General features: G+C 40.8%; 1 protein-coding gene across 7 annotated transcripts in view; it reads right to left on the bottom strand.

The window, feature by feature from the left end:
• Positions 1 to 20,084, bottom strand: part of PLEKHA8 (pleckstrin homology domain containing A8) — a 75,546-nt gene extending 55,462 nt beyond the window's left edge. For 6 of the 7 annotated variants that reach the window (XR_003795257.1, XR_003795256.1, XM_029233768.1 and 3 more), the window contains exon 1: positions 19,649 to 20,042. Coding sequence is in view for 5 of the 7 variants with exons in the window: in XM_029233768.1 (XP_029089601.1) it covers positions 19,649 to 19,688 (40 nt within the window). In the remaining 2 variants the exon portion in view is untranslated. Of the gene's footprint in view, positions 1 to 19,648 lie in introns of all 7 variants that reach the window. The other variant, XM_029233772.1, reaches the window with a different exon arrangement.
• Positions 20,085 to 21,288: the final 1,204 nt, after the last annotated feature.

Raw genomic sequence — 21,288 nt, 5'->3', positions numbered from 1 at the left:
GTTCTTCTCCCTCAATACCGTGTTGGCTATTCTGGGTCTTTTACCCGCCCCCAACCCTCCAAATAAACTTTAGAATCAGTTTGTTGACATCCATAAAATAACTTTCTGGGATTTTTCACTGGGATTGCATTGAATTTATAGATCAAGTTGGTAAGAACTGAAATCTTGACAACATTGAGTATTTCTATTCATGAACATGGACTATCTCTCCATTTATTTAAAGTTTCTTTGATTTCATTCACCAGTTTCGTAGTTTTCCTCATATAGATCTTGCCTATATGTTGTTAGATTTATACCTAAGTCTTTTATTTTTAGGGGTGCTAATGTAAAGATATTGTGTTTTGAATTTCAAATTCCGCTTGTTCATTGTTAGTATACAGGAAAGCAATTGACTTTTGCACATTAACTTTGTATCCTGCAACCTTGCTATAATCACTTATTAGTACAAGTTTTTTGGTCAGTTCTTTCAGATTTTCTACATAGGCGATCATATCATTGGTGAACAAAGACAGTTTTATGTCTTCCTTCAGAATCTGTATACTTTTTTGTTTGTTTGTTTGGCCATTCCGTACAGCATGCAGGATCTTAGTTCCCTGACCAGGGACCTAACCTGTGCCCCTTGCATTGGGAGTGTGGAGTCTTAACCACTGGACGGCCAGGGAAGTCCTCCGAATCTGTGTAGTTTTAATTTCCTTTTCTTGCCTTACTGTATTAGAAAGGACTTCCAGTATGAGGTTAAAAAGGAGTGATGAGGGAGGACATCCTTCCTTTGTACCTGATCTTGGTGGAAAAGTTTCTAGGTTCTCACCATTAAGTATGATGTCAGCTGTAGGTTTTTTGTAGCTAGTCTTTATCAAGTTGAGAAAGTTCTCCTCTATCCCTATTTTACTGAGTTTTTATCATGAGTGGGTGATTTGCCAAATGCCTTTTCTGCATCTACTGATATGATTGTGTGGTTTTTCTTTTTTAGTCTGTTGATGTGATAGATTGATTTTTAAATTTGAACCAGCCTTGCATATCCTAGATCAATTCTAATTGGTCATGGTGTACAATTCTTTTTATATTTTTTGGACTCAGTTTGCTAATATTTTGCTGAGAATTTTTACATCTGTTCATATATACTTTTACTTTCAATCTTTCTTGATCTCTAAAGTAGGCTTCTCATAGACAGCATATAGTTTGGTCTTCTTTTTTTCCCCTGACCATTTGCATCTTTTACTTCATCTGTTTAGACCACTTACACTTAATAGATATAGATCTAGATATCAATATGGTTGGAATTAGGGACAATATTTTATTATTTTTTATTGTTTCCTGTTTTTTTGGGGGGGGCGGTGCAGGGTTACTTTGTTCCTCCCTTTTCTGCCTTCTTTCAGATTGTATGAATCCATTTTAATTTATCTATTGGAGTTTTTGCTGTATCTCTTGGTATTTTTTCATTAGTTGCTCTAGGGCTTATGAAATACATATCTAACTTTCAGCCTATTTAGTACTGTTTTATCATTTCAAGTAAAACATACAAACCTAAAACCATATAAGTCCTTTCAGCCTTCCAACTTTATTATAGTTATCATATATATTACATATACATACAATGAACACTATATCCCCAATGACAATGTTACAGTTTTTGCTTCCAATAGTCATACACATTTTAAAGAATTAAAAGGAGAAAAAGTCTATTATATTTACCCAGATATTTATCATTTCTGTTGCTCTTCCTTTAATCCTGATGTTCTAACTTCCCCCATTACCACTTCCCCTCAGCTTAAAGAAATGCCTGTAGCATTTCCTTATTACAATTTTCCTTCATCTAAGGATATTTTTATTTTGCCGTAACCCTTGAATACTATTTCATTGGATACAGAATGCTGTGTTGACAATTCCTTTCTTTCAGCACTTTAAAGATGTTGTTCCACTTTCTTCTAGCCTCTATGCTTTCTGAAAAGAAATCCCAGATATTGAAATTGTTGTTTCCCTATATGTATTGTGTCTTTCTACTCTTGCTGCTTTTAAGATTTTTTTTTTAGCTTTCAGCAGTTTCATTATGTTGTGTGTGAGTATGTCTTTCTTTGAGTTTATACTGCTTGGAGTTTGCTGAGCTTCTTGAATCTGTAAATTTGTAGCTTTTACCTAATTTGGGAAATTTTCAGTTACTATTTTTTCAAACCACCTTTCTTCACCAATTTCTTTCCCCTTTCCCTTTCTCCTTTCTCCAGTGCCAGAATGTTAGACCTTTTGTTATTGTCCCACAAGTCCGAGTTTTTATTCATTTTTCCCAATCTTTTTTCTCTCTGTTCTTCAGACTAGATACTTTCTATTGATTTATTCAAGTTCAGTGATTCTTTCCTGTGTCATCTGCATTTGCATTCTACTAAGCCAATCTACTGAATGATTAAAAAATTTTTTCAGATATTGTACTTTTTAGTTCAAAAATGTCCTTTTAGCCCTATTTTTTCATAAATTTATTTATTTTATTATTTTATTTTATTTTTTTTGGATGCATTGGGTCTTCATAGCTGTGCACGGGCTTTTCTCTAGTTGTGGCGAGCAGGCTTCTCATTGCTGTAGTTTCTCCTGTTGCGGAGCATGGGCTGTAGGCATGCGGGATTCCATAGCTGTGGCACGTGGGCTCAGTAGTTGTGGGTCGTGGGCTCTAGAGCGCAGGCTCAGTAGTTGTGGTGCACAGGCTTAGTTGCACCGCGGCACGTGGGATCCTCCCAGACAAGGGTTCGAACCCATGTCCCCTGCGTTGGCAGGCAGATTCTCAAACACTGTGCCACCAGGGAAGCCACCTTTTAGTCCTTTTGAATAGTTTATATTTCTCTGCCAAGAATCTCTGCCTTTCTGTTTGTTTCAAGAGTGTTGATCTTTATCATGTTGATCATTCAAGTTTTGTCTTCCCTCCCCAGTCTGCCTGTTGTTATACTTTTCAGAGTCCTCAAGCACTTGCTTTTAGTACTTTGTTCTGAGCTTTTAATTGTAATCAGTGGGAGAGAGGCTACAGTGGGCTTACTCTATGTTGGCCCAAAAACAACACTCAAATAGAACAAGTAGTGGGATGCCCACTTAGTGAAACCTCATGTTAGTCAGCCTCATGTTAGGGTACATCATTCTTCCTGTAAACCCATCATAGCCTTTTCAGAACTTTTGCTGATTAGGTGTTATGAGAAACCAGAAGTTTACAATCTTACTGTTAAACAGAAAAAGAAAATACAGATAAAAATAAAACATTTACACACTGTGAACTTTAAAAAATCCATAATGAAATGTTGCCATGTAGAAATGCAGAAAAACATGAGAAGGAGCTATTTAAATCCATTACATGGGACTTCCCTGGCAGTTCAGTAGTTAAGACTCCACGCTTCCACTGCAGGGGGCACGGGTTTGATCCATGGCTGGGGAACTAAGATCCCTCATGCCATGCAGTGTGGCCAAAAAATAAAAAAAATTTAAAAATCCATTACAGGGCTTCCCCGGTGGCACAGTGGTTGAGAGTCCGCCTGCCGATGCAGGGGACACGGGTTCGTGCCCTGGTCTGGGAAGATCCCACATGCCGTGGAGCGGCTGGGCCCGTGAGCCATGGCCGCTGAGCCTGTGCATCCGGAGCCTGTGCTCTGGAACGGGAGAGGCCACAACAGTGAGAGGCCGCGTACCACAAAAAAAAAAAAAAAAAAAATCCATTACAGAAACTCAGACCAAAAGAAAAGAAAAAAGTGAAGGAAAGGTGCTATTTCATCAGCCATAAGAAGAAAAAACTAGTGACTATAATTAAGCAGGTATAGAACAAGAGAAGCAAAAGGGTTGAATAAGTCCCTAACTTCTCTTGGCTTTAGTTTCCTTTTCTACAAAATTAAAGCATGAGTTTAACAGTCTCTAGTAGTCTCCTTCAGCTTTCAAAACCTGTAAACCTCTATCTTAACACAGAGTAACAGGAAACAATTCTTTCTTATAATCATGAGAAAATAACTAATGTCAAGAAAACAAAGGAAGATTAAATTTCTTGATAGGATTGACAATCTTTCTCAAGTGGTGAGTCAAGACTTAATTTATTCACCACAAATTATGGTTGCTGTGTTCATAATCCATATAATTATATGATGATTATACCTCACATATTATGAATGTTATATCTATACGTTAAAGGTGAAAAAAATCTACCATTTTAAAATTGAAACAAAGCTCAGTTATTGACCTTTGATCTCCATGGCCTTGGTACTGTCCACTGTCCAGCCCTGGGTGTTCAGCTATACTCTACCTCATCAGAGCCCTCCATCATGACTAAGCTTCCCTTGGGGAGCTCCAGACAGGACAGCAGATAACAAAGCTTTGGGTTTCTTTGTCAGGTCAGTCAGTAAGAGTTTGGCTACAGCTGGGGAGGAAAGAAGAAGAGGCACCCCTAATAGTAACAGATAATAACCAAGCATTAGCTAAATTATAGGCTCCTTAATTTACCATTAATTAGCTCAGAAATCATTTTTTTTTGAGCGCTTATAATTTTCCAGGCATGGAGATTTAGAAAAAAGAAAATGCCAGCCCTCAAAGAGTGACAGTCTTCTGGAGAGTCAGGCATGCAGATGGTGAGGAGACTATAACTGCAATATATGATACCAAATTCTCTTTAAAATCTTCTGTTAGTCACCTCTTTTGTGTGAGCTTTGGGCTACCAAACTAGATATTTGTTTTATTTATTTGTTCTAGGCAATGCCCTCTAATATGTCCCACCATCACCTTACTCAAAAAAACAGTCAGGAAACTTTGCTTAAAGTTCAGACTCATAACATCCAGATGTGCCATCTTTTTTTAACATCTTTGAGTATAACTGCTTAACAATGGTGTGTTAGTTTCTGCTTTATAACAAAGTGAATCAGTTATACATATACATATATCCCCGTATCTCTTCCCTCTTGTGTATCCCTCCCTCTCACCCTCCCTATCCCACCCCTCTAGGTGGTCACAAAGCACTGAGCTGATCTCCCTGTGCTGTGCAACTGCTTCCCACTAGCCATCTATTTTACATTTGGTAGTGTATATATGTCCATGCCACTCTCTCACTTTGTCCCAGCTTACTGTTCCCCCTCCCCTTGTCCTCAAGTCCATTCTCTAGTAGGTCTGCATCTTTATTCCCATCTTGCCCCTAGGTTCTTCATGACCATGTTTTTATTTTTTTTTAGATTCCATATATATGTGTTAGCATACAGTATTTGTTTTTCTCTTTCTGATTTACTTCACTCTGTATGGCAGACTCTAGGTCCATCCACCTCACTACAAATAACTCAATTTCGTTTCTTTTTATGCCTGAGTAATATTCCATTGTATATATGTGCCACATCTTCTTTATCAATTCATCTGTCGATGGACATTTAGGCTGCTTCCATGTCCTGGCTATTGTAAATAGTGCTGCAATGAACATTTTGGTACATGACTCTTTTTGAATTATGGTTTTCTCAGGGTATATGCCCAGTAGTGGGACTGCTGGGTCATATAGTAGTTCTATTTTTAGTTTTTTAAGGAACCTCCATACTGTTCTCCATAGTGGCTGTATCAATTTACATTCCCAACAACAGTGCAAGAGGGTTCCCTTTTCTCCATACCCTCTACAGCATTTACTGTTCGTAGATTTCTTGATGATGGCCATTCTGACTGGTGTGAGATAATATCTCAATGTAGTTTTGATTTGCATTTCTCTAATGATTAGTGATGTTGAGCATCCTTTCATGTGTTTGTTAGCAATCTGTATATCTTCTTTGGAGAAATGTCTATTTAGGTCTTCTGCCCATTTTTGGATTGGGTTGTTTTCGTTTTTGTTATTAAGCTGCATGAGCTGCTTGTAAATTTTGATTAATCCTTTGTCACTTGCTTCATTTGCAAATATTTTCTCCCATTCTGAGGGTTGTCTTTTCATCTTGTTTATGGTTTCCGTTGCTGTGCAAAGGCTCTGAAGTTTCATTAGGCCCAATTTGTTTATTTTTGTTTCCCTTTCTCTAGGAGGTGGGTCAAAAAGGATCTTGCTGTGATTTATGTCATAGAGTGTTCTGCCTATGTTTTCCTCTAAGAGTTTGATAGTTTCTGGCCTTACATTTAGGTCTTTAATCCATTTTGAGTTTATTTTTGTGTATGGTGTTAGGGAGTGCTCTAATTTCATTCTTTTACATGTAGCTGTCCAGTTTTCCCAGCACCACTTGTTGAAGAGGCTGTCTTTTCTCCATTGTATATTCTTGCCTCTTTTATCAAAGATAAGGTGACCATATGTGCGTGGGTTTATCTCTGGGCTTTCTATCCTGTTCCATTGATCTATATTTCTGTTTTAGTGCCAGTACCATACTGTCCTGATTACTATAGCTTTGTAGTATAACCTGAAGTCGGGAGGCTGATTCCTCCAGCTCTGTTTTTCTTTCTCAAGATTGCTTTGGCTATTCGGGGTCTTTTGTGTTTCCATACAAATTGTGAAATTTTTTGTTCTAGTTCTGTGAAAAATGCCATTGGTAGTTTGATAGGGATTGCATTGAATCTTAGATTGCTTTGGGTAGTATAGTCATTCTCACAATGTTGATTCTTCCAATCTAAAAACATGGTATATCTCTCCATCTACTTGTATCATCTTTAATTTCTTTCATCAGTGTCTTATAGTTTTCCGCATATAGGTCTTTTGTCTCCTTAGGTAGGTTTATTCCTTGTATCTTATTCTTTTTGTTGCAATGGTAAATGGGAGTGTTTTCTTAATTTCACTTTCATATTTTTCATCATTAGTGTATAGGAATGCAAGAGATTTCTGTGCATTAATTTTGTATCCTGCTACTTTACCAAATTCATTGTTTAGCTCTAGTAGTTCCCTGGTAGCATCTTTAGGATTCTCTACGTATAGTATCATGTCATCTGCAAACAGTAACAGCTTTACTTCTTGTTTTCCAATTTGGATTCCTTTTATTTCTTTTTCTTCTCTGATTGCAGTGGCTAAAACTTCCAAAACTATGTTGAATAATAGTGGTGAGAGTGGGCAACCTTGTCTTGTTCCTGATCTTAGTGGAAATGGTTTCAGTTTTTCACCATCGAGGACGATGTTGGCTGTGGGTTTGTCATACATGGCCTTTATTATGTTGAGGTAAGTTCCCTCTGTGCCTACTTTCTGGAGGGTTTTTATCATAAATGGGTGTTGAATTTTGTCGAAGGCTTTCTCTGCATCTTTTGAGATGATCATATGGTTTTTATCCTTCAATTTGTTAATATGGTGTATCACATTGATTGATTTGCGTATATTGAAGAATCCTTGCATTCCTGGGATAAACCCCACTTGATCATGGTGTATGATCCTTTTAATGTGCTGTTGGATTCTGTTTGCTAGTATTTTGTTGAGGATTTTTGCATCTATGTTCATCAGTAATATTGGCCGGTACTTTTCTTTCTTTGTGACATCTCTGTTTGGTTTTGGTATCGGGGTGATGGTGGCCTCGTAGAATGAGTTTGGGAGTGTTCCTCCCTCTGCTATATTTTGGAAGAGTTTGAGAATGATAGGTGTTAGCTCATCTCTAAATGTTTGATAGAAATCGCCTGTGAAGCCATCTGGTCCTGGGCTTTTGTTTGTTGGAAGATTTTTAATCAGTTTCAATTTCAGTACTTGTGATTGGTCTGTTTATATTTTCTATTTCTTCCTGGTTCAGTCTCAGAATGTTGTGCTTTTGTAAGAATTTGTCCTTTTCTTCCAGGGTGTCCATTTATTGGCACATAGTTTCCTGTAGTGATCTCTCATGATCCTTTGTATTTCTGCAGGGTCAGTTGTTACTTTTCCTTTTTAATTTCTAATTCTATTGATTTGAGTCTTTTCCGTTTTTTTCTTGATGAGTCTGCCTAATGGTTTATCAATTTTGTTTATCTTCTCAAAGAACCAGCTTTTAGTTTTATTGATCTTTGCTATCGTTTTCTTCATTTCTTTTTCATTTATTTCTGATGTGATCTTTACGATTTCTTTCCTTCTGCTAACTTTGGGGTTTTTTTGTTCTTTCTCTAATTGCTTTAGGTGTAAGGTTAGGTTGCTTATTTGAGATGTTTCTTGTTTCTTAAGGTAGGATTGTATTGCTATAAACTTCCCTCTTAGAACTGCTTTTGCTGCATCTCATAGGTTTTGGCATGTTGTGTTTTCATGGTCATTTGTTTCTAGGTGCTTTTTGATTTCCTCTTTAACTTCTTCAGTGATCTCATCGTTATTAAGTAGTGTATTGTTTAGCCTCCATGTGTTTGTATATTTTACAGATTTTTTCCTGTAATAGACATCTAGTCTCATAGTGTTGTGGTCAGAAAAGATACTTGATACGATTTCAATTTTCTTACACTTACCAAGGCTTGATTTGTGACCCAAGATATGATCTATCTTGGAGAATGTTCCATGAGTACTTGAGAAGAAAGTGTATTCTGTTGTTTTTGGATGGAATGTCCTATAAATATCAATTAAGTCTGTCTTGTTTAATGTATCATTTAAAGCTTCTGTTTCCTTATTTATTTTCATTTTGGATGATCGGTCCATTGGCAAAAGTGGGGTGTTAAAAGTCCCCTACTATGAATGTGTTACTGTTGATTTCCCCTTTTATGGCTGTTAGTATTTGCCTTATGTATTGAGGTGCTCCTATGTTGGGTGCATAAATATTTACAGTTGTTATATCTTCTTCTTGGATTGATCCCTTGATCATTATGTAGTGTCCTTCTTTGTCTCTTGTAATAGTCTTTGTTTTAAAATCTATTTTGTCTGATATGAGAATTGCACTGCTACTCCAGCTTACTTTTGATTTCCATTTGCATGGAATATCTTTTTCCATTCCCTCACTTTCAGTCTGTATGTGTCCCTAGGTCTGAAGTGGGTGTCTCTTAGACAGCATATATACGGGTCTTGTTTTTGTATCCATACATCCAGTCTATGTCTTTTGGCTGGAGCATTTAATCCATTTACATTTAAGGTAATTATTGATATGTATGTTCCTGTCACCATTTTCTTAATTGTTTTGGGTTTGTTATTGTAGGTCTTTTCTTTCTCTTGTGTTTCCTGCCTAGAGAAGTTCCTTTAGCATTTGTTGTAAAGCTGGTTTGGTGATGCTGAATTCTCTTAGTTTTTGCTTGTCTGTAAAGGTTTTAATTTCTCCATCAAATCTGAATGAGATCCTTGCTGGGGAGAGTAATCTTGGTTGTAGGTCTTTCCCTTTCATCACTTTAAATATGTCCTGCCACTCCCTTCTGGCTTGCAGAGTTTCTGCTGAAAGATCAGCTGTTAACCTTATGGGGATTCCGTTGTATGTTATTTTTCCCTTGCTGCTTTTAATATTTTTTCTTTGTATTTAATTTTTGATAGCTTGATTAATATGTCTTGGCATGTTTCTCCTTGGATTTATCCTGTATGGGACTCTCTGCGCTTCCTGGACTTGATTACCTATTTCCTTTCCCATATTAGGGAAGTTTTCAACTATAATCTCTTCAAATATTTTCTCAGTACCTTTCTTTTTCTCTTCTTCTTCTGGGACCCCTATAACTCAAATGTTGGTGCATTTAATGTTGTCCCAGAGGTCTCTGAGACTGTCCTCAATTCTTTTCATTCTTTTTTCTTTATTCTGCTCTGCAGTAGTTATTTCCAGTATTTTATTTTCCAGGTCACTTATCCGTTCTTCTGCCTCAGTTATTCTGCTATTGATCCCTTCTAGAGAAATTTTTAGTTCATTTATTGTATTGTTCATCATTGTTTGTTTGCTCTTTTGTTCTTCTAGGTCCTTGTTAACTGTTTCTTGTATTTTCTCCATTCTATTTCCAAGATTTTGGATCATCTTTACTATCATTATTTTGAATTCTTTCTCAGGTAGACTGCCTCTTTCCTCTTCATTTGTTAGGTCTCGTGGGTTTTCACTTTGTTCCTTCATCTGTTGTGTGTTTCTCTGTCTTCTCATTTTGCTTAACTTACTGTTTTTGGGGTCTCCTTTTCGCAGGCTGCAGGTTCGTAGTTCCCGTTGTTTTTGGTGTCTGCCCCAGTGAGTAAGGTTGGTTCAGTGCATTGTGTAGGCTTCCTGCAGGAGGGGACCAGTGCCTGTGTTCTGGTGGATGAGGCTGGATCTTGTCTTTCTGATGGGCAGGTCCACATCTGGTGGTGTGTTTTGGGGTGTCTGACCTTATTATGATTTTAGGCAGCCTCTCTGCTAATGGGTGGGGCTGTATTCCTGTCTTGCTAGTTATGTGGCATAGGGTGTCCAGCACTGTAGCTTGCTGGTCGTTGAGTGGAGCTGGGTCTTGGCTTTGAGATGGAGGTCTCTGGGAGGTCTTTGCCGTTTGATATTACGTGGAGCTGGGAGGTCTCTGGTGAACCAATGTCCTGAACTTGGCTCTCCCACCTCAGAGGAACAGCCCTGATGCCTGGGTGGCGCACCAAGAGCCTGTCATCCACATGGCTCAGAATAAAAGGGAGAACAAAAGAAAGAAAGAATGAAAAAGATAAAATAAAATGAAATGAAATAAAATAAAAGAATGTTATTAAAATAAAAAATAATTATTAAAAATTGTTTTTAAATAATTAAAAAGAAAATAAAGAAGAAAGCAACCAAACCAAAAAACAAATCCACCAATGATAACAAGTGCTAAAAACTATACTAAAAAAAAGAAAAAAAAAGGACAGACAGAACCCTAGGACAAATGGTAAAAGCAAAGCTATACAGACAAAATCACACACAGAAGCATATACATACACACTCACAAAAAGAGAAAAATGGAAAAAAAATATACGTCTTTGCTCCCAAAGTCCACTTCCTCAATTTGGGATGATTCGTTGTCTATTCAGATATTCCAGAGATGCAGGGTACATCAAGTTGATGGTGGAGATTTAATCCGCTGTTCCTGAGGCTGCTGGGAGAGATTTCCCTTTCTCTTCTTTGTTTGCACAGCTCCTGGGGTTCAGCTTTGGATTTGGCCCCCCCTCTGCGTGTAGGTCGCCTGAGGGTGTCTGTTCTTCACTCAGAGAGCACGGGGTTAAAGTAGCAGCTTATTAGTGGGCTCTGGCTCACTCAGGCCTCGGGGAGAGAGGGGTATGGAGTGCGGGGCGAGCCTGCGGTAGCACAGGCCGGCATGACGTTGCACCAGCCTGAGGCGCGCTGTGCGTTCTCCCGGGGAAGTTGTGCCTGGATCACGGGACCCTGGCAGTGGCAGGCTGCACAGGCTCCCAGGAGGGGAGGTGTGGAGAGTGACCTGTGCTTGCACACAGGCTTCTTGGTGGCTGCAGCAGCAGCCTTAGCGCCTCATGCCCGTCTCTGGGGTCCGCACTGTTAGCCGTGCCTCCCGCCCGTCTCTGGAGCTCGTTTAGGCGGTGCTCTGAATCCCCTCCCCTCGCACACCCTGGAACAATGGTCTCTTGCCTCTTAGGCAGGTCCAGACTGTTTCCCGGACTCCCTCCCAGCTAGCTGCGGCGCACTAGCCCCCTTCAGGCTGTGTTCACACAGCCAACCCCAGTCCTCTCCCTGGGGTCTGACCTCCAAAGCCCAAGCCTCAGCTCCCAGCTCCCATCCCCCACCCACCCTGGCAGCTTAGCAGACAAACCTCTCAGACGGGTGAGTGCTGGTCGCAGATGTGCCATCTTGAGCATGTCATTTAAGTCCTTTGGGCATTATTTTCCAGTTTATAAACTGGAGAGAGAGATGAACTGAGTATCCAAGGTTTAATATGTCATCTTCCTTCAGACTACACTGTCTCTCTTAACAAACCCAGCATGCTCTTATCATCTTAGCTCCAAGCCTGAGGGTCACTTCTGCCCTATTCCTCCAGGTCAATCGCTAAATCCTACCCAATCATCCTCATTTCTACTTCCGGCTTCAAATGTTCCACCGTGCCCGCACCAGGGCATGAAGTCGTGGAAAGGACATAGGGTCAGGCAGACCTGGCTCAGGACTTATTTGCAGTATTGTTCTAAGTGAAGTGTTTAGCACGTGACCTTGGTTTATTCATCTGTGAAATGGGGAACAATGCCTCCCCTCTTGCCTTCCCACATCATCTTGCCCTTGTATTTCAACCTTCCCTCTTCCCTTATCATGTTTCAGATGGCTGAATCTTCCTGAAGTACTGTTTCTACCCGTCCTTTCCTCCTATTTAGAAACCCCTAGAGATTCCCTACAATACCAACTTGAAACTCTCAGGCTTGGCTTGGTTTAATAATCTAATCCCATCCTGACAACACCCCAGTATAACCTCCTGCTCCCAGAAAAGAACCCTCCTTTTTAGTCCTGCTGGTTTCTTCATTGAGGGTTCCTTCTGTTCCCTCACACCTTACTCTTTCTGTCCAGGCCAATCCCACCCACCCTTTGGTCCCTCCTTTTCCATGAAGTCTTCCCTGACCACTCCTGAAAAAGGATTCTCTACATTTTTCTTGACAAAGGTATGCCTGTGTCCTCAAGTTTTACACCTTCCTCACTTTCTTACTTTCTTCTCTTAATTTTTGGCGGCTTATACTGGCCTCAGAAGTTGAACGGCTGGACTCCATCCAAGTTGTAAATACTGGCCAGCAGAGGCAGAAAAGCAACAGGACATCTGTGGTGTCAACCTGGATGACCAAAGACTAAAATTACTGGTCAGGGGTGCCCCAAATTTGCCTTTAAAATTCCAGTAAAGACACCAGAGGGTGATAGGTAACATCTAACTACACCTAGGGACCAGCTATATGCAATGTGGTCCCTCTAAGCCTTGTCAAGCCAGTCTCAGAATAACCACATAGAAGCTTCAAGGTCAAAATCACAAATTTATCTGGAAGGGCATTTTTGTAGTTGAGAAAGATGTTCACTAGACTATGACCTCCTTGAGAACAAGGATCATGTTGTACTCAAAACAGTATTCCCAACAACCCACATAGGGTCTGGTAAGAAGTTGATAAGCAGTGTTTTTTAATCATTTATTCTCAGTAAATGAAAGATTGATTGACTGGGGGCTATTAGACCATGTTAAAAGTAGATTGCTGAAACCATTTCTCTGATATCTAAAGATCATCCTTGCCTTGGACTATATAGGAACAATTCTACCTGAAGGACATGGAATAGATTCTCAAGCAAATGGTATTTTGCTTCCTCTGATGTGATAGGAATACTGAGAATGGTCAGCCCTCTCTCTGGCTAACTCTGTATTATCCATTTCTCCTTCTCTCCTGGTACTTTTATACACTCCAAGGCCAACTTGAAAATGGATCTGGGGAGAAAAATGCCCAACCATCATGGTAATTTTTGGACTCACCTTCCCTATTGTCTCATTCATCTGTCTTGCATACAAAAATAGCTCCGCTGCTGGTTTTTTTGGTCTCAAATCTATTCCTAACGGAATTTAACTAGATTTTTAGCTCAATTCTAAATAAGATGAAAGTAATCGTAACAGGAAGTGGTGAGAATTAAACACTGAGAGTACAGTCTGAGAACAATGGTACCCAGGCTTCTTCCATCCACAGACCACTTCAATCACATAATACTCCATGGATCACTCCTAGTATCTCCAGTCACATCACACATCAGAATCAAGGGGAAGATGGGTATTTCTTTTGATGCAGTGGCAATGAGGCAATGGTTTCACATCTCTTATGTTCCTTAACAAATTATTAATTAATTTTTGCTGGGAGCAAAAGTACATACAAGTGGTACACAGAATTACATGATCTGTAATCACCATTCATCCACAAGGATGATTGTCATAGGACTGTAGAGTCACTTCCAAAATTCTGATGGGTTATTTGAATCTTTTCCTTTATAATTTATACCCCTCCAACTTCCAAAAGGACGATTTAAGGAATTCAGGATACATATACTCTCACAAACCATAAGGAGCCACAATTCACACAGAGGCAATACAAACTGATTTTTTCCCTGGTATCATTAACCAGGAAAACCTAACCTGAAGTGAATTATGTACAAGGCACATTCATACATGCGATCCATTTCACCTTTATAACAAACCTAGTATGGCTATTATTCTTGCTGTCACAAAACTGAGGCTCAGGGAGATTAAGTAAGAGCTAAACTACAAAAAAACTTTTAGAAAAAAACATAGGACCTAGGGTTAGGCAAAGGTTTAAGATTTGACACTAAATGCACAAGCGATAAGAGAAAAAAAACTGATAAACTAGACGTCAAAATTTAAAACTTTTGTGCTGCAAATGACACCATAAGAAAGTGAAAGACAATCTACAGAACAGGAAAATATATTTGCAAATAATATATGATAAGGAACTTGTATCTAGAATAAAGAGCCCTAACAATTCCATAATGAAAAAATAACCCAATTAACAAATGGGCAAGGGATGTAAATAGACATTTCTCCAAAGAAGATGTGCAAATGGCTAAATAAACGCATGAAATGATGATCAACATCATTAGTCATTAGGGAAATATAAACCACACTGATACCACTTCACACTCACGAGGATAGATATAATAAAAGAGACAGACAATAACAAATGTTGGTGAGGCTGTGAAGAAACAGGAAACTTCTTTCATTACTAACAATAATGTAAAATGGTGTAGCCACTTTGGAAAAGTTTAGCAGTTCCCCAAACTGTTAAAGAGTTACCACATGACCCCACAATTCTACTCCTAGGTTTATATTCAAGAGAAATGAAAACACATCCACACAGAAACGTGACACAAATGTTCACAGCACCACTACTCATAATAACCAAAAGAATGGAGCAACCCAAATGTTCATTAGTTGATGAACAATCAAAATGATATATACACACAATAGAAAATTATTTGTTAATAAAAAGGAATGAAGTACTGATACATGCTACAACACTGATGAATCCAAAAAAACATCACAGTAGGTAAAAGAAGCCAGTCACAAAAGACCACATAATGTATGATTCCATTTATATGAAATGTCTGGAATAGGCAAATTTATACAGACAAATTAGTGGTTGTCAAGGGCAAGAGGGGGTGGGGGGAATGGTTGATAACGGGTATTTCTTTTTAGGATAATGCAAATGTTTTAAAATTGATTGTGGTGATGGTCATACACTGTAAATATATTAAAAACCATTGACTAGTATACTTTAACTTTTTTTGTGTGTTTTTTTTTTTTGCGGTACGTGGGCCTCTCACTGTTGTGGCCTCTCCTGTTGTGGAGCACAGGCTCCGGACGCGCAGGCTCAGTGGCCATGGCTCACGTGCCCAGCCGCTCCGCAGCATGTGGGATCTTCCCGGACCGGGGCACGAACCCGTGTCCCTTGCATCGGCAGGCGGACTCTCAACCACTGTGCCACCAGGGAAGCCCTTGACTAGTATATTTTATTTAAATGGGTGAAATTCATGAGAGGTTAATTCATATCTCAGTAAAGATGTTAAAAAAAAAAAAAAAAAGGTTGACTAGTGGTTGTGAGACCGTGAGAATCTTGCTCTGAATCACTCACATTCCAGATGGCCTCTTGGCACTGTTTACACAGTACAAACATATATGGACAAGCATCACCTTCTTCCACCTGGGGGGGTAAGCAAAATTATAGCACCTCCTTAGACAACCATCTGGTGAGCATGATGCAAGCTTTTGTTATTTTTGGAATGCAGTGCTGCAATGTGCTTGTGTTTTACTGCACTGGAAGGGCCCAAGAAGCCTGCAACCGGCTAGAGCTCATGGCAGAAGCCCCCCTGTGTGCTGAGTGGGCAGGAAAGGGACCTAAAACTGAAAGTAGAAAGCTCAGAGCACAGCTCAGAAAATTTCATTGTGACAAAACATATGCACAACACCAGGCAAAGTCCTCCGTACTCCTGAATTCCTCCCCACCTCCCACCCCCAAATAAAGTCTGCTATTCTAGGTCGACACACTTTAAATATAGGCACATTATGAATCAGCTAGAATTATATAACGATCAAGCAGGAAGGACCTTTACAAGTATTATGTAATGAATGGAAAACAGACACTGGAGCCACTTACTAACTGTGTAACCTTGGGCTAGTTCCTTCCTCCACCTTTCTGTGCCTCAATGTCTTCATCTGGAAAATGGGAATAATAAAGGCAACTGCTTCCTAAAATTGCTGCAAAGATTAAATGAGTTAATCCATGTAAAATATTTAGAATAGTGCCTAGAACATTAGAAGTGTTAAGTATTTTTTTTTGGTTTTGTTTTTTTACTATTCTTACAATTATTAATGGGTAAATCTCATCACTTTTATGGAGGAAGATACTAAAGCTCAGAATGATAAAGTGACTGCAGCTGGCAGTGACAGAGCCGGCACTAGACTTTAGGACTCTTTGACTCAACTAGTGTTCTACTATAGAGCATTAACGTATAACCAAGCAGGTATAATATCCCTTGACTAACTTTTAGGGCTTGAAAGATACAAATAACAAACTTACAATGCCTAGTGTTATGTCTCATACAATGCAGGTGTTTGTAAAATGTTTAATCCACCCACTTTCCATTCCGGGCTTAATCTTCTAATATGTGAAGAGAGGGCTGGACACTAAATCCCAGAATATCCAATGTTCTACTGCACAAAAGGCAGGATGGCTCAGCATGTTGAAGAAAATACACAGAAGCTCTTTTTCTTTTTCCTTTTCCTCTGATGGAGCACAGGGTACCTGAGTTTGCCTAATATATTAGGGAAAAGAAACTTTTCTTCCTTTCTCTTTCTGTATTTTAGCAGTACACTCATGCAAGCAATTTAGATACTGCTATTCTCAGGGCTTGATGGATGTTTCCAACTTTCAGTAATTGATACCTAACAGTTTAACTCAAGAGTCAAGAGAAGCTCACAAAATAACTACAGTATTTGGCAAAATACAATAAATGTAACCAAAATGAGCTTTTAAACAATCTCACCATTTCTCTCTTACACACACACAAACACATGCACGTGCATGCACAATCACTCCACAGTGTTTAAACCAGCCTATGGGGTCCTGCAATTTCAGGCCTGCCCTCCATCCCTGCAGCCTTGTTGGAGCCTCTTCTCAGCTCTCCAGCCATGTGGGTCTTCTTTCCTTTCCTTACACTTACCAGTTTTTTTCCTGCTTTAGGGCCTTCACACTGACATTCCATGAGCCTAAAAAGTTTTTCCTTATAGCCTCCAACTGCACTTCTGCTATGGCCTCACCACCTACCCAGCTTCTGTTTATCCTTCAGGCTCTGCTTAAATCTTTTCCTCAGTGAAGCCTTACCCAGCGACACAGACTAGCCTCTCCCATCCTCTCCCCTCAAATCACACACACTTGGAACTTGCTTCCAACCATGTATCCAATGAATGTCTGTCTCCCCCACCAGACTGTAAGCTCAAGAAAGGCAGGAGCAGTGTTTGTCTTGTTTTTGCCCTGTGCCTAGCACAGAGCCCAGCACACCAGTAGCTGGTGAATGAAATTAACAACATCCACCAAGGATTCAAAGGATCAGCTGATAAACTGTTTCCCTAACCTCTCCAGTCAAATTTGGACATAAGGCATCCCATATCAAGCTGTGGACATGACGGAAATAAACTACACAAACGGGTCATGTACTCCCTTCGGAGAAAAATTCAAAATGAACAAAAACTTAGAATGATATTACATGTATTTTTAAATTACTATGTGCAAAACCATAAGAAAAAAAATGTTACTTTTAAAAACAAGCTTCAGGAGAAGAAAATTAGTGATGTCTTCGTCAAAGCTTGTCATTAACACTCACACTGTGCTCTTTTGGGGAGACTAACTTGCATAGAAGGGTGGAAGAAACAAAAATGCATTTGCTCCTCCTAGGCTATTACCGTTCCTTTCCAAAGTAAATGTATCTCCTAAGGAAAGAGAATGTGCTGAACCGTAATTCTAAGTATACCCAGTGTGACGGGCTTCTATGAACAGTTTGTCCACAGAGAGGTGGCTTGTGGGCCATGGGAACAAGCAGCATGATGTAAGGACAGTCATCTCTGGCAATGGCTCCAGTGCCCCTTTTCTTCAGGGCTTCCACTATGGCATCACTCACAAAATTAACTTCTCTTACTTGGGGCAGAAAAAAGTAGACTCTTCCAACAGAACAGATGGTACAGGCACCACATGATAAAGATTCCAAAAGATCCTTCTAGAGAAATTTTGCTTTATTGAAGGATACATAAAAACAGTAAGGGGGAAAAAAAGATATTCCATGACCAGGAAGTAGGTATCATACCAACAGACTAAACCTTCTATATAAAGGAGGAGGAGAAGAAGAAAGAAGAGGCAAAAAAAAAAAAAAAAAAAAAAGGGAGGGGGGGAGATGGAACAAAAGAAGGAAGAGTGTTGAGGATGAAAGAAAACAAGTTAAAAGGTGTGTGTGATGGAAAGGGGGGAAAGACCAAGACCAGCGACTAAATTTCATTCAAGGGCATAAGATTATACATCTTAGAGCTTAGAGATACCTCAAAAGCAAATTACTTGATCAAGCACCCTCCCTTTAGGACAGGAGAATGTTAGCCTCTGACATTCACCAGAGCCCAGCCATGAGGTATCCACATCTAATACAATCTCTTGACATCAAATGAAGGTCCTTGAAGCAAAGGGCAAGTCTTCTAAAACACCCCTCCTCACTCAGTTTCTACTAATGATCACAAGAAAAATAAACAGAACTCATTTGCAACCACACTATGCATAGGGAAGAGATTCTGGGTATACCCAACAGGTGCACTTCTGGCTGTGCTCTAGAACCTCATCAGTCACTATGCCAACTGCTCCTCCCAGACACAAATGTCCTTAAAACACCCCCAGAGGATCACACTACAACCTTAAAAAAAACTGTCCTATGGTCCCCTAGGATGGGAAAATACATCTCTGCCACTCTAAGAGACACTGGGAATGTTTCTCATTTCAAATACATTGCTATTAAAATTTTAAGTGCCCACCTCATTTTCCACAATAAAAAGTTTAATTTCAAAAAAGTGCCTAGCACAGTTTCCAGAACACAGAAGGCTTTTATTTATATACTCATTTATGAAAATGCTCATCCTGAATCATATTCGCAGCTGAAAAATAGTTATGACCTTCTCAAAATATGAAGTACTTCCACAAATTGGAAAGGGGGTGGGGTACTATTTTTAAGCCATTCTGCTCAGCGGGGCAAGAAAAGAGTTGCTAAGGCTTGCATTCTATTTTATGGTAATTTCTGAGTCTGTAAAACAAAAAGAAATGCCCAGTGAGAAAACCAAAAACCTTGTGCATACTTTGGAACTGAGACGTAACTCTGATACCTTGGTCTGCACTCGGATGACTCTGCAGGTGACAAAGGGAAAGTGCTTGCTCTGGGGACTTTGTTTGAAAAAGGACCTTTCACCTCTGGGATTCCAGGTTACTGCCGGCATTTATTTAAAACCTTCTGAGACCAGCTCCTTCGCCAGAATTCGAGACTCCCAGAGGACCCCACTGCGGGAATCAGCGCCTCCCTCCCGCTGCCACCGAGGGCATCGTGCCTTTCAAGTCACCCCACATCTCAGGATTTCTTAGCTTTCCTCGAAGTGAGGAAAGCTACGGCCCTCACCCAGCCCCTACAGGGGGCTGTGTCTGTATAGCACGGGAGACATAGAACTGCTGTGGGGAAACATTCCCGGTCCGCGCAGGCCTCTCTGGTCTCAGGAGGGACCGTGACCCCGACCCCCTGAAGGCGCGTCCCGACGCCACCCTCCCGCGGCTCAGACAAAGGACCAGAACCCTGGTACGCCTCCCACTCACCGCTCAGATAGTTGGTCCACTTGTACAGCACCCCCTCCATGGCGCCCGCGGCCACCTTGCCCTCGCCCGCCGGCCCCCTCACTGCCCCAGGCCCCAGGAGGCGAGGAGCAGCGGCAGCAGGGCCATTGCCCGGCGCTGCCGAGCCGGCCACTCCCGGCGCCTAGGCCCGGTGCGAGGACACCCCGCGGGCCTCACATCCCGGGCCCGGGGGCGGGGTCACTGTGGCGGCCTCCGCACGTGAGGACGCAGCCGGCCGGCGGCCCGGCGCGGCGGGCTCGGCGCGCTGTCCTCAAGGAGGTCAAGGCACTGGGTGGGTCCGAGGGGCGGCTGAAGCAACCCAAGTGTCCCAAGTGAAGGAGCTGGTTGCTGGCGGCGCCACGGCGCGCTACCTGAGTGCTCGACCCACGGAGCTCGGGGCCCGCTCGCGCATGCTCAGTGCACCGCTTGCGCGTCTGTTCCCAAAATCCACCCCGGGGTTTAGAGGCGCCGGCGCCATGGCTGATGCAGTGAGGGAGGCCCGCGGGGAAAATGAGTCCTGGGAGGCAGGCTTGGGACTAAAGGCAGGGTGAGAAGGGAGGAGGGAGGCCTCTGGGACAACGGTGGAACACAGTCCTGACTCAATGGTGCCGTAGATGGGTTCCATCTCCAGATGTTTGGGAGCCACCGTGGCCCCTTAGGGTGCCCCCTGGATTCTAGTCTTCAGGATTCAATTCTTATTCCAAGGCTAATTAAACCTACGCACTTAAAGACTATTGAGGTACCCAACAATAAGACGTACAGAGATGATGGGAATTTCACGATAGAATACTGTGTGTGGCCAGCGAGCGTAAACAGATGTTGTCTAAACTGTAAAACCTCGCTACAGGAAGTGTGGTCCGCGCAAGGCAGCACTGACATCACCTAGGAGCTTCTCGGAATTGTAGGATCTCGCCACAAGCCCAGGACCTCCCGAATCGAACTTTGCATTTTAACAAGATCTCTCGGGGGATTCCTATGCATATGAAAGTGTGAGAAAGGACTGTGCTAAGGATATTTGACTAGGGAAAATGTTAACTACAGATTTCAGCGGTAAAAGCAGGTTACGAAACACAGTATACAATAGGATCCTAATTGTTTTTAGGCATATGTCACAAAACCATGCACCAAAATGTTAAGATGATTATTTCTGGATGGTGGCGTTACAGGAGATCTTTTTTCTTTCTTTCTTTTTCTTTAGTGTAAGGTTACCAGATTTAGCAAATAAAAACACAGAACAATGAATTCGTTGTTTATCTGAAATTCAAATTTAATTCGGCTCCTTTATTTTAACTGGAAACTCTAGTGCTTTCCAGTTTCTTCCAAATCGACAATGAACACGTATTGCTTTTGAAATTATGCGAAAAATGTAAAATTAAAATTTTAAAAGAAAGATGAGCCTGTGTAACTCGTAACTGTGATTACTACTTCTTGAAAGCGGAGGTCTGCACGTCCTTATCCTTGATAGAGGCTATTATTGACCCTCTACACTAAGGTCCTCTAAAATTATTAGCAGCCATAATGTTGTGCGGCGTTGTAGAATGAATCAGATGGTTTGACGGCGGAGCTCAGTTGCTTTTGGGGCTGAACAACCTTAAGCAGGACGCTTAACCTCTCCTAGCTAA

The sequence above is a fragment of the Monodon monoceros genome, unplaced genomic scaffold (assembly GCF_005190385.1).
Source record: "Monodon monoceros isolate NGI ecotype Baffin Bay Population unplaced genomic scaffold, NGI_Narwhal_1 Super_Scaffold_2, whole genome shotgun sequence".
Lineage (NCBI taxonomy): Eukaryota > Metazoa > Chordata > Mammalia > Artiodactyla > Monodontidae > Monodon > Monodon monoceros.
Note: the sequence above shows the minus strand (reverse complement) of the source record. Positions and strands in the feature narration are given on the sequence as shown.